General features: G+C 31.7%; 1 protein-coding gene across 1 annotated transcript; it reads left to right on the top strand.

Annotated features, from left to right (window-relative positions):
* Positions 1 to 162: 162 nt before the first annotated feature.
* Positions 163 to 15,320, top strand: LOC110992781 (growth factor receptor-bound protein 2). The gene is made up of 6 exons (XM_022258740.2): positions 163 to 471; positions 557 to 654; positions 799 to 918; positions 7,512 to 7,677; positions 11,984 to 12,094; positions 12,272 to 15,320. Exons 1-6 carry the CDS (start codon positions 394 to 396, stop codon positions 12,332 to 12,334), a joined length of 636 nt encoding a protein of 211 aa, XP_022114432.1. The 5' UTR covers positions 163 to 393; the 3' UTR covers positions 12,335 to 15,320.
* Positions 15,321 to 16,611: the final 1,291 nt, after the last annotated feature.

Below are 16,611 nucleotides of genomic sequence, written 5' to 3'. Positions count from 1 at the left end.
TGATTTGATTAAATTCGATTGAATAAGAAGATTATCTTCGTTCTAATTAAAAGTATTACTTTTAAATTATATTCTGTAACTGTGGCTCTTTAGAACTGTTCTCTTGGCAAATGGTAAGAAAAATAGTAAAGATAGAAAATTACAATTATATATTTTAGCATGTAGCAACATCAGTGTTAGAAAACTAATATCTGTACTCTGTTCTATAAGATCAGAATAAATTAATATTTGCAAAATTTGTACTTTTTGTGGATAATGACTGATTGTTTTAAGTAATCAATATATGCATTACTATTATTCTTTCGTTTTTGCTCCTGATAAAGTCGTAAATTTGTGTACTTTGTGAGTTATTTTAGTAATCAGTGACATTAGAGTGAAGTGCCTAATTTGAACATGGAGGCTATAGCAAAACACGATTTCACTGCTACTGCGGATGATGAACTCAGTTTCAGGAAAAACCAGGTTCTCAAAGTAAGTTTTCTAATGAACAAAGTCTAATAATTGCAGTTCGAATGTGTAGAGTTACTATACTCTTTCATATATATTGCTTTTACAGATACTTAATATGGAGGATGATATGAATTGGTATAGAGCTGAATTAGATGGAAAGGAGGGTCTTATTCCTAGTAATTACATCCAAATGAAAAATCACAGGTAAGCCATACCATATTGCTCATTGCCAATTATAAAATTGCTTTTTTTCTGGAAAATTGTTGTTATAAAAATGTGTAAAGATTTTTGTTAAATATAACAATTGTTTCTTGAATTTCATTAAACATGAAACAAATTTCTTTTTAGTTGGTATTATGGTAGGATAACAAGAGCAGATGCTGAAAAGCTTTTAGCAAATAAACCAGAAGGAGGATTCCTAATAAGGATTAGCCAATCAAGTCCAGGAGATTTTTCATTATCAGTCAAGTAAGTGGTATTATTGGATATTATTGTTTGATTGATGAGTAGTAGAACAAAAAAATGCCTTTGTAAATAAATAATTTATTATTAAATTAAATAAAATTTGAATGTTTGTATGAAAAAAATGGTTAATAAACCTTTCATTAAAAGAATTTGTTATAGAATTTGTTTTACATAAAACAAATTTGGTTTAAATTAATTAACCAAGGTAGATTATAAATATTGCTTGTCTAGACAAGCTAAAGTATTTTTCATTCAAATTAGAGCTTAACAATTAACAACTGAAGTAAACTTATATTTATATTGAATATTTAGAAGACAAAACCTTTGTGAATTATACATATTATGATAGACTCCTCTTTTTCTTCAAAGACATGAGTACTGAGTAAAAATATATATTCATATACTATATAAATAAGATTGCCTCGTCTTAACATGATAAAAATATCTCGAATTTTCACTTGTCATGAATGTAATAAAATTATAGTCTTTTCTTATTAAACAAAAATTTTGATCATTTAATATATATATTGTTCTAGACATATTATTTTTATTCATTTATAGATATAAAACAAATTGTTATTAATATAATGTATACTTTCAAGTTATTCCTGTTCAAACAATGACTGGAGAATCCTAGGCCAGTATTTTAAACTTAGATATTTAAGCTATCGGATAAGTAATACATGTTCAATATCAAAGACATCAAACACATCAAATCTAATTTTTTGTTTCCGTGTTTTAAAGAGAGCCTCTTAAAATAATGAATGTTTTTCAAATAAGTTTATTTTGAAATAACCTTATTTATGGTTATCTTTATATTACCATTATATAACTATGAATGCTTGGTTCCCATGTCATTGTTGACGGCAAACATACATGTGTCCAGTCCATAGTTTATGACATAAAATATATATGGTATAAAATCAATTTTATATACATTGTATATAAAATTGATTTTATACCTAGTGCGTATGACGTGTGCTGTATAATTAACCTTCTTTTTATCCATACGTGCGTCAAGTCTGCAATCAATTCCGTTCGGAGTTAAATTGGTAAATAAAAAAATGACTAGCGTTTCGACGTGAGTCATACTCTCGGCTTCAAAACGTCGCATAAACAAACTATTTGAACCACATTCCAGTAGATAATGAATAATATATAGTTAGAGAAAACGAATGTGAATTGTAAATTTGTTATTGTATATTATTTTTACTTGGTGTCTTTGAAATAACACATAAGTTTAAAAATTGGCCTGAAGTCTGATCGTCAATGATGTGGCAGTCTGTCCGCTGACAACGACCGTCGAGTAGAATACATAATATGAATTAGTGTGTATATCCATTAAAAATATATATGTATGTAACTACGTTAGTCCCCGTGTACATCAATCATAATGTAACAAAGTTCAAATAAATAATTATCAATTAAGAATAACATATTTTCGTTCTGTGTAATCACGAGAAATGTGTATTTATACTCGATATTGAAATTTAAATTTCGAACACTTCCAACTCGAACATGGGATTATAACATATTACGCTGTAGTCGTAATCATACTTATATGACTCTTATTAACATTAAGAAAACCTTCCAGTTGAGAAAGTTCTCTAAGTTGTATCACTTTTTGTTACTCTTCAAGATATTTTGTTGATATATTTTTATGTTTTATTTTCCCATTCAATCTGAATAATCGAGCCTTCTATGAAAAAGTCCCTTTGTTTGGCATATTAACTTGTCATTCTAAATAGAACCTTTATCGCTCCAACAAGCATAGCCTGAAAAATTTATGTTTTAATCAAAGTTAATTTGTACTAATATTGTAAACTGATATGATTTGTATTCTTGTATGTTACATTCGCACACATTCATAAACTACTGGTTAAATTTTCAAATTTATTTGACCAATGTTAGATTATCCCCAAGTAATGTATATAAATATTTATTTCTAAATTCTAAAAATATTCCCGTCTTACGAATCCTGAAAAGGCGGCTATAGTGATTTAATGAATTTGATAAGACACACAGAAATCGTGGCAATTTACAAGAATTTGAAACATTTTCTCGTGCGTATATAGCAAGATAAGTTTTTCATACGATTTTCTAGTGTTGAAACTTGTTCGGTATCGTAAAGTATGAATCAACTCGGGCTGAAACCAGTTCTCATCTATGGGTGATTCATATTTCTTATATTTTGGGGCCTTCGTCATTAATGTATTTAATTAAAATTTGCTCACCTGGCAGTTACTTTGAAGGAGCAAAGTTTGAATTGAGATTTTAAAATTAGAAACCATTAGTTGGTAAATCCATAGAGTCCAATATAATATGGTTTGTTTACATACTTGAATGTTTAAACCAGATACTGGCTGTTCATACCTGACACTGTTATTTTGAATATAGACTTAATGTAGTATTTTAAATATTTTTATCAAGAATTATCTATGTAAAGAAAACAGTTCATATTTGTTGATTTTTATTTTACGTCGACATTGCGTTTATAGATATTTATGTTTAAGCTTTTTTGATAAATTCTTATTATAATGGTTTAGATTACATTTCATAATATAAGTATTAGTATACGATCTAAAAATTATAGTTACTTCTAGTATTTGTATGGTTCCTTGTAGATTAAAACTCCTTCTCCATATTGTTTCTCTCGGGTTTACCAAGTTCTGTAAACGAACTGTGTACAATGAAAATGCGATTATTGCAATGCACGAAAACCTATGTATGAGTCAGGGTACTATGTCGGCCTATATCGGCATATAAAAATAGCGTGATAAGGTAAATAATACAGTATGCTTAATCAGGAACTGACCACAACAAATAGCCTGATGGTTGATATTAAATTTCATAAAGTAGCGAGATAAAAACTATTTACTAGATTATATCAATAACAGTAATGATACATTACTATACAAGCTATTTTTTTTTAAATGTAGGCGCAGGTTAACTGATTAGCTTAGGGTAACTAACATCTTGATTGTCTTGAAGAAACTGCTCAAGGTACTAACCACTCTTTATTTTGACTGTTCCTCGGTCGTAAGTCTTCGTGTATATTATTGCGTTCAGCCTCAGATATACATGATGAACAGCTTGGGATCGAACACACGACATGCCACTTAACTAAATGCTCTATTTTTTTTTAAATTCTATGTGGCGTTTGTGTTTTGGATGAGTTTTTAATCTAAGGACGAAGTAGCTATTTTATACTTGGTTGGACATAGACGATAGATGACCATTAAGACGTATTCAGAACCCAAATTAGGAAAATTATCATGTAATCTTTTGCATTTTCATATATAAGTATTTCGTATTATAAGTATCTAGTAGCAAGTAAGCAGGCATTCTGATATAAACGATGAATTACGTGGTAAAGCAACTAATTCGGTTTATATTAAAATTGTATTTTGGAGGAAATCGAGGTCTTAACTTCTAGTAAACATAAAAATCTAATTTATTCTTAGTGTTTATCAGTTGAAGATGGAATTTATCATTAATTTTCATGAGATCAGTACTTGGATCTAACTGATGTACGTTTTTGAATAATAAAGTATGAAATAGTACATGGAATCACTGACATTAGCATTTCATTCAACTACCATTGTTTTCTGCATTCCTGGTACGTCGCGCCACTTTTGCCTTAAAATATTTGCTAGAAGATATTCTTAACATTTCACGGAATTATTTAGTTTGGTATGCAAGTATTGCGTGCAAATAGCATTGAAAATTTAGGCCACTTTTTTAGTTGCAATTAGTTGTTTATTTGGCGCGTAGACCCAAAACAACGTATGTCAGGTAAACAAGGTTCAAATACTTTTAAGAAAATCATAAATATACAAAGAAATTCCTAGCTTTAGAACCCATTATTATGATATTTAGAAATTTATTAGCGTAATGTAGAGCTTACTTCACAAAATATCTTGTAATTGACTTACGCCCGAACCCAATATCTCAGATTAAAAACAACCTACGAAGACAATCCATTTTTGGCGACTACCCGTCGCCAAAAATTGAATTTTTTCGCTCTTTACACTCATATTTGATAATCAATATAAACCAAATAAAATAAAAAAGTCCTTACAAATAATATGAAAATATACATGTCTGTGTTTAAATCGTAGCAAAAAGCTTTAAAAACGGGTGTAAATTTAAATCTCAAGATAGGGTATTGGCACAGTTGAACTATCATTTTCATACAAAGGTCTATCAACATACACCTCCTTACGATCCGACCTACCATGGATAGCTTGTATCGACAGATGGCTGTCACAATCTGTCGTTTGGTTATTGGCTACCATTATCAATAATGAGGATTAAGATGTCAATCTAAGATGGACAAAAATGTACATATTGAGATAGGTTTGGGCGTTAATAATAAATCAATACAGAGACGTTTCTGTTTGTCTTATATTTTCATTTGCGTGAATTCTCAGTGAAAGTACGGTTCGTGGGTCATCGGCGTGCTTTTAATAATAAAGATTTAGTTTTACTTTATTTTAACCACTCGCGTACAACAACGAATAAGCGAAATTAAACTGAATCCAATTAAACAGCTGACGAGAGTGCCTTTTGCTTATACTCTCGGGACCTAACTCTAACGACTTAGGAAATCGCCACGCTTGTGAGACTAAGAAAGCCTGATTAAGCAAATTGTAATTGGCCGTGAGGAATAGGACAAAGCATACAGTGCCGGTCGTATAATTAGAAACACACGTACCCTACACTACCAACGGTTCCTGACGTTATGTGATACTTTACCGCAATCGTTTTTATTATAAAATTAAATAATACATGTGTTCAGCGATTTATTTTTTACATAAACAATGTAAATCCCATTGCACAAGTGCAGTTTTTATATTTGAGCTACGGACAGACAATTAAATCAGTTTTAAGGTATGAACAATAATGGTCAACTAATTAGAAAAAATCAGTAATAATAATAATTTTTTTTAAGTATTTTTATTTACGAAATAACAACACTATCCACAGTTTACCAATAGTTATAATTAATATTTAGTTGCGTATCCAGTATTTTCAATAACAGCACTGCAACGTTGTCGCATTGATTCAATCAATTTCATACATTTTCTTAGGGGAATTGAATTCCATGGTTCAACAAATGCTTCTGTAGACTGGTGTTACGTTTGTTTGAGACTTTCTTTTTAAAAATATATCAGAGATCGGGTTAAAATCCGGACCATTGTATGTATGTGGCAACATAAATACAGGACACTAAGAAAAGAAGAAAACAGACGTCACTCAGAACAGACTTTTAAGATGAGTGAATATATATTTTCCTTGAGCGTTTCTGTACGAATATAGATTTATAACAAGATAGAACGTCCCATAAGTTTGACCCCAATTTTAGATTCTAATATGACATCATGTTAATGTTCTTAGTACATATATGACATTATAAAAAGTATTATGACATTTGCATGCCTATTTATATATGGATTGTGCTGGTTTTATAATTAATCTATCTAATTATACCACTATCATAGCAAATAAACGATTTCATTTCGCTGTGGAAACATTTGACGCCAATACCCTGTGATCGTCCGAGTAGGGAAACATTGTGCATATATTGATGCATTGTACCTTCAAAAGGGGTCCAACTTCACATGCGGAATAATACTCCCAAACTTTAATGTTACCGCTTGTGTAATTAAAAGCACTGTTTACAGAACGTCTAACAAAACGCTTTCCATCGGAACTTACCATATTTATTTTTGTTTCATCTGAAAATATCACTTTTTCCTTTCTCGTACCGTCCAATTAACAAATTTTTTAGCGAATATTAATCGCTTCTTTCGGTGTTGTTTAGTAAGTTACTGAACATACCTTTCGAGATTCTGCCAAACAATTAAGCTTCCACTAATCTTCGGCGTAATCAGTCTTGACGAGATGTTTCTCGGACGAAAAAATTTCATTTTTAATTTGATTAGAGCCTTTAATTCAGTCTTTTTAGCAACACGAATAATTAATTTATTTTCTCTGGGAGAGATTATCCTTGGCCGAGCGTTTCTAAGAACAGTCAACAGTTCCATGTATTTTATAATGATCAATTGCATTAAAAACTTAACAGAACAATTTAAACAGCTGTTCTTATGTACGACCTCTTATACATATGTACATACATATGGAAAATTAAAAAATATTTGCTTCATTGACGCGCCATAACTTTTTTTTTGCAAATTTTGAACAAAATAAAATGTTGATTTGCCGCCTAAATAATAGATAAAGCCAAGAAAGAAATGTGATTTTCCAATTTAAAAAAAGAACGAGCTGTGGATCCTTTTTAAAATGTTGCGTCCAAGCGGCCAGTAACAGAAAATAGACTCCTACACGTGTAAGACTCCTTTTTGTAAATAAAAGGAAGATATTTTAGTTACTGTGTATATTTTTCATAAAAAGTGTTTTTAACTATATGACAACCACTGCATGTGTATGTTTTCATTCTTTTTTATAAACAAAAATAAATGGAAATTGCATAGTTTTAACAATAACGCAAAAATTGTACGTGCTACGAATGCTAGAGGCAACACGTATGAAACCCCTTAGTAAATAACTATGACCAGTAATTTTTTTTTCAGATGTCCCGATGGTGTACAACATTTCAAAGTACTAAGGGACGCGTCAAGCAAATTCTTCCTATGGGTTGTGAAGTTCAACTCGCTCAATGAATTAGTCGACTACCATCGCACCGCCTCAGTCAGCCGCCTGCAAGACGTCAAACTCAGAGATGTTGTGCCTGAAGAGGTATTAATAAAATTAATTATATTTAATAATCGGTACTAAGTAGAATCGAACGCCCAAGAAGTTTCTACAATTGTGTTTATATTATTTTATCTCGTATATTTTTTAACATATAAAAGAGAAAAATCTCTCTTAATAGTTTATATAAAGTAATTAAATCTATTTAAAGTCGTACTATCACCGAGCTAATTGAAATAATGGAGATAATTTTATCTCGGGGCTACCGAGAACAAAAGTTGAACTATGACCCAGCTTAATACTCATTGTTCAGCGCGAAGCCAAAAACGTAATCTTTCGTTGTGTTAAAGTTGTATGGTTAAACCCTCATAACTGGTAATGTTTAGACAATTTTCGAGTTTGAAGAAATAGAGAAATATATATATAGGTATATAATGTATATTAAACACATAAGCATGCATATATAAAGAACTAGCAAAACGTAACACGTAAGCCTTGTAAAATTATATATCTAAACCTAAATCATTCTAGATATTATTGAAAATCTCTCTAAATTCCGTTTAGTATCTTTTCAATTTAACGCGATCAGACAGCTGGATGTGGAATTTGTTTTTATAAATTTAAGAAGCTAGACATGCTATTGCTGACATTATTGAAGAGTCAAAAACTCAATTATATATCTCATAGTTAAGGCATCGTCCATATGAATCTTTATCTTTAGATTTTTTCTCCGACTTAATTCTGCTACTACGAAAAAGTATTTATGTTTGAATATATTATGTGACAATCTCAAATAACGTTGCTTTCTATTAGTAAAAGAATTTCACCTCCACAATCCACACCACCACCTCACAAAATAAATCTCTATATAATATAAGTTCATATTATAATATTTTGTCTGTAATATTGAATCCACATATACATCAATATATAAGTGACATTATGAAAGATGTTTTACGGAAAAAATGGATGGGGCTTTTTTTATTTTAATTACCGAACATTTTGGATGAATTAAATATAAAAATACAACATAAAAATTCTAGGCTTCTAACAATGTTCTTCATAACATGTAGTCTAGCAGATACTTCACGGTTGCTTCGTACTGAATATCTCCAAAGGCAAATTGACTTTTTTATAATATCTGTCATTTTTAATCTATGGAATATAAGGTTTCGACAGACGTTGTCCTGTACACACGACTTAAATATAAAATATATCAATAGTATTAATAATTCTAGACTCCACTATTGTGCATATAATAATATATAAAGATACTATAGTACTAGCAACGCAGTGTTCGATTGTTTTAATGCTAAATATACTTATAATATAAAAGTACTAATTAGTGTAATATGACGCGAATATATCGCTTAACTAGTAATTAGAAAATTTTGTTTAACTATAATAAATTATAACATAAATATACTTGTTAAAGTAAAATAACTCTGCTCCTTAATTATTAAGGCATTGCAGTATATAGACAAGGAACAAAGATGAGATGTGACAAGTTCGTAACCTTTTCAGGTGAATGACCCTTTAAAGTTATACTTTTTCCACTAAAACATTTACACGCCGAAATATTGTAAATATTATAAAAGGTATATAATTAGGTATTTTTTTATTATGGTTCTTGATAGGTGATAGCTATTAAAGTTTTTTTTTATAAATTACAAGTTCTATTAGATCTATTAATATAGATCTAAAAATTATAATTTCGGTTTTTAGTCTATTGAGTATTAAAATAATTTTGTTTTTCTCGTGAAATGAAACGTCAAAATTTCTTTATAGCCATCACAGATTACGGTTAAAGACATCATTAAGACAGATGAAAAATTAAATTTGTAATTGGAAATTACTTGATTATTTCTTGTTTTCTTAAATAAAAAAAATTATATAACAAAATTGCCTATGAAATATGCCTAACTTCGAAATTGTAGTATACCCAAGGTACATCTTTATTAATGGAGCTAATGGAATGACCTAAAACCATTCGATTCGATAATTAAAAGGAATCGTTATAAATAAATCAAATTAGTCCCGAAGGCTATCGACAAAGTAAACTCTCAATTAATTTCAACAAACAGGGGAAAGTCCCATCAAGCGTACTGTTTTCATTAGTAATAGGGTTGTCAACATCAAATATTACAAATTAATTAACTGTCGATTTGAGGATATGGTATAGGATAGGATATTTTAACTATTCCAAATTGCTTAAAAGTGAAGACAAGAGATATTGTGAGAAAAATTTTGCCAGTTAAAGTTTAAATTGAAACCTTCTTTTCAATTTTATTTAATAAGTAGTGATTTACTTGAAGAAGAAACTGGGTTCTGATGATTTTTTTCAATTCCAACTGTTAAGCTAATTAATACTTTTACAGGGTTATCAATCTTTGAGATACGAGGTGCTAGCATATTATGCTAATTTGAATGGCCATATAATAGATAATTCGTGTTATTCGCACATACAAAGCGTATCGAGCAATTAATAATTAAATACGGCGAGTCTAGTTCCAAGTAAAGAGTTCAAAGTCCTACCTTATTTATCAACTCCGTGTTAATGTTAATTGTGTATAGATAATAAATATGAATATTTAGCTCCATGTGACAACCCTACATGACATATGGACGACTATTTGAAACTGTTTATCCGTAGCAACGGGTGTGTAAATAGTGCGGCGTGCGTGACCCTGATAACGTCACAGAAATAGATCGTATTGTATGCATATATCAAATTACAACTAGAGGCCCTAGCATTTATTTAACACAGAGTTGATAATATATTGAAGAAATTGCTGTCTTATTTTGTCAAGTAACGAACTATGTAACAAAACCCGGTGGCGCTACATCCAATTAGGTCTGGGCCTCATATTTCTGTATCGTGATCATTTTTCTATACGTAAAAATTACCAGTACTTAACACAGTACTACTTACTATTTATAGCCTTATATCAGAATATATACATTAAAGCTATTGTTTTTGTTGATCTGCGATAACTGATTCTGTGTGGCCACGGGCAAAGGCCTCCCCCATTTTTTTTAAATGTTAAAATTTAAATTTGAAAGGACACTTACCAATAGTGCCATATCATTCGAAGATTGGCATGTCCTTTCAAATTTAACACAGAACTAAAGTCCAGAATAATATTAACAATAACGCGTAATTAAATCCCCGCCCCGTCTCGTAACCTTTTGCAAGTGGAACCTCCCCCTCACTCCCCAAAAAATCGTTACACAATACTTGAACGCTCCCTTTTATAAGAAACATTTTGAGTTATTCAAAGGACAAACGACTCCGTTGTCTAATAATACATATTTGGAATAACGAGAAAATATAGTATACAAACAAAAATATGTTTTTACAAGCGGACGAGTGGGCGTACACGATAACGCTCACATACTTAAAGCCAAACCAAGGGAACTCACGGGGGGCTATAAATTGCCGTCGGCTACTATTATTACAAGACTACAAACAAGTATAATTCAATCAATCACTAAGTAAATAATAACGACTTTATATTCGAGGTAAAACTCGAACTCAATTTAATTACTATTAGAAATCGGCATCTTACAACAAAGGCTATATTAAACTTAAAATAAAATAGGGATCCTTAATAAAAATGCAATAATATAACCCAAAGTGTGTAAAAATTATCCATAAAAAAATTATTTTTTATTTATTTATTTTATTTATCACTACATTTTTCTATCTTAACAGTAATTACTAATACGATAGAATTCCAAAATCCCACACCAACTATTCTAGATAAAAACATTAAAAAATTAAACTTATATTCCTAAATCTATCTATCCATAACTAACAGTATAGCTATCAACTCTTGTGAACTCAGCCAGTGTACAAACAAATAGGTCCACCTCAATAGAAACTATGTTCACTATCCGTATTGCCCGCGTGAGTGGCGCTTTGCTAATCCAGTTGGAATGTGCGCGCGGTACATCCAAAAGTTTAGACGTAAGTCTCAGGTTTCTATTTGGTACCCGTAGACCCAGCCTCTCCATTATATCCGGATTATGCACCCTACCCGTAAGAATCTTAAATAAATAAACTGACACAGCTAGCTCTCTTCTGAGGCCTAGCTGGTCGTACCCCACCATACCCAGAACAAACAGGGTCGGGTACATAAGCGGATACAAGGGATACACTCCATACAGTCTCTTGTAGAGGTAGCGAGTGAATTTATTTTGTACTTGCTCTAACATGAGACTGTATTTAGCCTCATCTATTCAGCCTCTGAGGCCCGACCACAAAATGTGTCGTCGAGTGCGCTGTGGTAACTACTGATGATAGAACATAAAAATACAGATTGTTCAAACAATAATAAAAATATTTCAGATGCTGGTACAGGCGCTGTACGACTTCACACCCCAAGAGGCTGGCGAGTTGGAGTTCAGACGGGGTGATGTCATCACTGTACTTGACCGCTCAGACCAGCACTGGTGGCAGGTAAGAACTTATACCCCCTTTTACTCATAAAGTATGCAAATTAAGTTTTTCCATAAATAATATGTAGTAAATTACATATTTTCTTTTTTTAACACTATTTGAGATAACAAATTAAATATTGAGAATTGTACCATCCTGGCACATACAGCCAATTTTATTTGATTTTTTTTATTTCAGGGCGAGATTGCTCACCGGCGCGGCCTTTTCCCTGCGTCGTATGTGACGGCATATCACTCATAGCTCACCGACCAACAAACGCTCCGCCTCCCCATACCCATAATGCTCGCGCCACCTTCGCTGTAAACATTTTAAAATGTTGATCCCGCAAACGATAGTAAAATCGCACGAAATACATGGTCCATACAAACTAATACAATTGCGTTTGATTGGCTATGTGACTATGCGATTTTAAATTATATCGCTTGCGGGAAAAATGGCATCATCCTTCACACTAAATGCATGCCGTCTTTCTCTAGCATTACCCGCTAGAAAGAGACGTCTATACTATATCCCATTTCGGAAATATCCACCAACGAAGCGTCACAGCAGCTTTTATATTTTACCGGATCTTAAATGATATTTCTATTTATAATAACGTTTTATAAGTTAATTATTCGTAGATTTTTATCGGTTTACCATAATATAGACTATTGGTTTTACACAATTATCAAAGGAAATAATTTTGGTAGTTCGACTTGCGACGCTTCGGTACTAAGCTTGTATGTCCTTACATAATTCTTCATGCAGTGACAAGCAACTGGTTGTAATTAATTCACCGCACATTGCTAGTTATGGAATGCATAATGTCACTTTCTATTATTTAAAGTCGTATATGATTTGTACAAATATATAAAGAACTAGCAATGTTAAATGATACTAAATATTACCAGAAGTATATTTTATTTGGTTTAATTAAAACACTTTGGAGTGCGGAGTTTGAATTACAAGCTCCAAATCTGTTAGGCAGAGTAATTTTTATTTAAATTTTAGATTTACATTTTAACATGTTTTTTTTATTATTAAACACTAACAGATAAGTTCGATCAGTTGCTTGTACTATCGTCCCATCTTGCTAATGTAAACCCGTTAAATCAATCTTTATATTTACACAATGGTCCTTCGAGCCGGATTGCACAAAATGAATGAAAATCGATAAGCCAAGTGGAAGTAAAAAGATTGATTACTCATGATTCAGTACATTATCATTCTCATCATCTTAATCACCAAGCGAGTCTTCTAGGCGGAGGGCGTTGTTGAAATATATAAAAATGGCGTTGAAACCCAATTCTGGGGCTGTGTGATTGGCGAATGACAACGTGGACACTAGAAATACACGGACTTAAATTTTAATGTTGCTAAATTGCTTTTAGCCTATTTGTATTAAATGTATGTTAAATGATATAATAAGGCCTCGTGGGATTTGTGTGTATTTCTAGTGCTATGGCATGTGCGTTAGATTAAATTTATGGGAATGTAACTCGCTCCTATAAAGGTTGAATTTGAATTTGACGTTGAGCCAAACTCTTCAATATTTATCAAAATATTGTACATCAAAGTTTTATAGGCAGACTTGAAATTTGATTTTTTGTCTCTTTTTAACAGAGCGTTAACTCAATTTGAGAGAAAGAGACGATTAGTTATGAGAGACTTATGGCATAGGTTAAATTGATTTCCGTTTTGATGAATATTTAAGTTTTTGGCTATCGTAGGAATTATAACAAAATTTTCAAATATAATTTCTGTCATATGGTAGGAGCGAGAGAATTGGATTTTATTATCAGAGCTTGTAAATAGCGGTTTATATTATCAAGCTGTCTTATTTGATGTTTTATGGTGCTTCATCTCATAGTTTCGCAATTTGTCGGCGTTAATATCAAAATTTCTGGTAGTACAAAATTTTTTTTACGAATTTATCTCGTCACATCTAGGAACGACCGATCGGTTAGATTCGACAGTCATTAGTAATAATGCGTCCGCTTACGTGCCAGAATATTATTTTAGTTTTTGAAATATATATGCTTAGTAATAGTGCGTGGGATCAATGTTTTGAATTGTTCCGCTGAATTCATTGTGATTATCCCCTTGACGATATGGGCCTTAGAAAAAGGGAATCGATGTATTTGTAGAGCGCTGTCTCTTTCGCACATGTTGTTCGTCAGTATGTGGGAGAGAGACAGTGCTCTATAAAAGTGGAATCGATGTATTTGTAGAGCGCTGTCTCTTTCGCACACGTGGTTCGTCTGTATGTGGGAGAGAGACAGTGCTCTATAAGAGTGGAATCGATGTATTTGTAGAGCGCTGTCTCTTTCGCACACGTGGTTCGTCTGTATGTGGGAGAGAGACAGTGCTAAGAGTGTTTCTAAATGTTGAGTATGACCATTATCCCGATATAGCGTAATGCTCCTGGAATATTTACCACTCTACATTAGTTAGGTAAGTTCGCGGTTTTTACTTTGATAAAGGTATACAAATAATAATCCAGTTTAGTATTAGGAAAGGTTTTCTGTCTGAAGCTTCCCTTAGCTTAGGCCGCGGCGGGTTTGTTTCGCACAAATTTGTCCATATTATTCGTGTGCCCGGTTTTATATGAGTGGACTTTTTGATGTACAGCGAGCGTTTTGAACGAGTTTTTATATTGCATCGCGCTTTTAGCTTTCGATGTACGACGACCGTTACCCGTTAGTGTTATCTATAAGTAATATCAATTAATATTTCAAATTTTAACCTAAATATAAATTTTAACTAAGACGCTGTAGTCATAGGGACTACAGTAATGAATACGGCGTGTATGACGTGGCATTCGTGCTACTGTACTTAGTTAGCGTATGTAGTCAAGACTTTGAAAAATTAATAACTTTGAGAGCTCGTTAATCCAATGTAGATATTTTATTTTTGTTATCGTAATGTACCCGAAATTAATATTTATCGAGATTGATAGAATTTTAGAGATGTGTCACCACGGCGTAAATGTTAGAATTTCTCCTAAATAAATCGATGTAATCCTAAATGTTCTATTTAATTGTTTTGTAAAAGCGGTGTAAGCCATCGTAAAACGCTAAACAATATTATATAATATTGTGCTTCTCGCTGTAGACGTAAGATGACATGTTTTAATAAATCGGAAGTGCTCTAATCTATGATAATCAAATATTTAAATAATTAAGTTATGATTCTCCAATATTGTGGAAGATGTATAATATTTTTTACTAATAAATTTAATATTGTACTTTGAGTTTCATTTACATCAGCGCCCGTACACTAATAGACCAGGGTCGATAATTTTTTAAACCGAAAAAAATAATCGTAGGAAACACATTGGAAAAGGAGGAGAATGTTATAAAGAAGGAAGATAATTTACGGGCGATCTGAGGTCGGGAAGGGGAGGGGGATGAGTTTTTAAGGGTAAAAACGGTTTTTCTCGATTTTCGGCAAAACTAAACGTCCTATGGAAAAAAAAAGAGATCTAAAACTCTTGTATTTGTTTTTGGTTTTATATTTTCCTTTTACAAAAAAAAATTTCACAAAATTTGATGAAAGCTTACCTTTTTATGTACTAAATACGCTGTAATTAAATTGATTTGAAATATTTATTTATTCACCTTATTTTGAATTAATATCGAAAAAGCAACCTAATTTTCAATCGAACCCGTCAAAATATCAGCATTTTTCAAAAAGTTGGTGTGCTTTCTGTTCTTTAAAATCTCTACTTTCCGATGGTCAAACATGATATATATATATTACTATAGTAAATCTTCTACTAAGTTCCAACGACATTTTGTTTTCTCGAATAGTTCTCTAAAACCGTAGTTATGTCGCCTTATCTAGTACAAAAACTGCACAAATCAAATTGACAATTGGCTAGTTCCAGACTACGAGCTCAGACGTTCCGCTGGTCAAGAGTTACTTAAATTATCTTTGTGTGCCTTTTGTATTGCTTTAAGCTTTAAAATATTGCCGCTAAACAGCAAGAACAATTATTCTGTCCTATTGTAAGTTATCGGTGGTGCAACAACCTTCTTATGTCTGAGGCTGAAATTTTTGTATTTGTTTCATGATCATTTGTCAATCTAATATGGAAGTAGGTGATCAGCCTACTGTGACTGACACACGTCGACGTCTTTATAGACAAGGCAAGCCGGTTTCCTTACAATCGTTTTCTTCAACGTTCGAGCGAATGTTGATTGCGCACATAGACAGAAAATCCATTAGTGTATAGCTGGGGATTGATGCATTCCCATGAAATGAAGCCACTAGGCCAACACTGCTAGTAATAATAGTCTTGTAACAATAAATATTTATTAATATATCACATTCCATAAAAGCTAAAAAATAATTCGCCTAAGAACCTATAACTAATACCTATCAATAACATTTGTATACATATTTGTTTAAAGCGATTTTCTGCGTAATATTGCACTAAATTCTTTGAACATTTTACTTACAAATAAGAATTACTAGAATTGTTTAAAAAATTGAGACTACATAAGAATTTGATAACAAGTAAAATAAAACAAATA

Source organism: Pieris rapae, chromosome 15 (assembly GCF_905147795.1).
Source record: "Pieris rapae chromosome 15, ilPieRapa1.1, whole genome shotgun sequence".
NCBI lineage: Eukaryota > Metazoa > Arthropoda > Insecta > Lepidoptera > Pieridae > Pieris > Pieris rapae.
The sequence above is the reverse complement of the archived record's forward strand: the minus strand, read 5'-3'. Positions and strand labels throughout refer to the sequence as shown.

Excerpts from the sequence above, each read along its gene's own strand:
- LOC110992781 (XM_022258740.2), top strand. The coding sequence starts at position 394 with ATGGAGGCTATAGCAAAACACGATTTCACTGCTACTGCGGATGATGAA. Across the intron at positions 655-798 it reads ATCCAAATGAAAAATCACAG|TTGGTATTATGGTAGGATAA; the intron begins GTAAGCCATACC and ends ATTTCTTTTTAG. Across the intron at positions 12,095-12,271 it reads CAGACCAGCACTGGTGGCAG|GGCGAGATTGCTCACCGGCG; the intron begins GTAAGAACTTAT and ends TTTTTATTTCAG.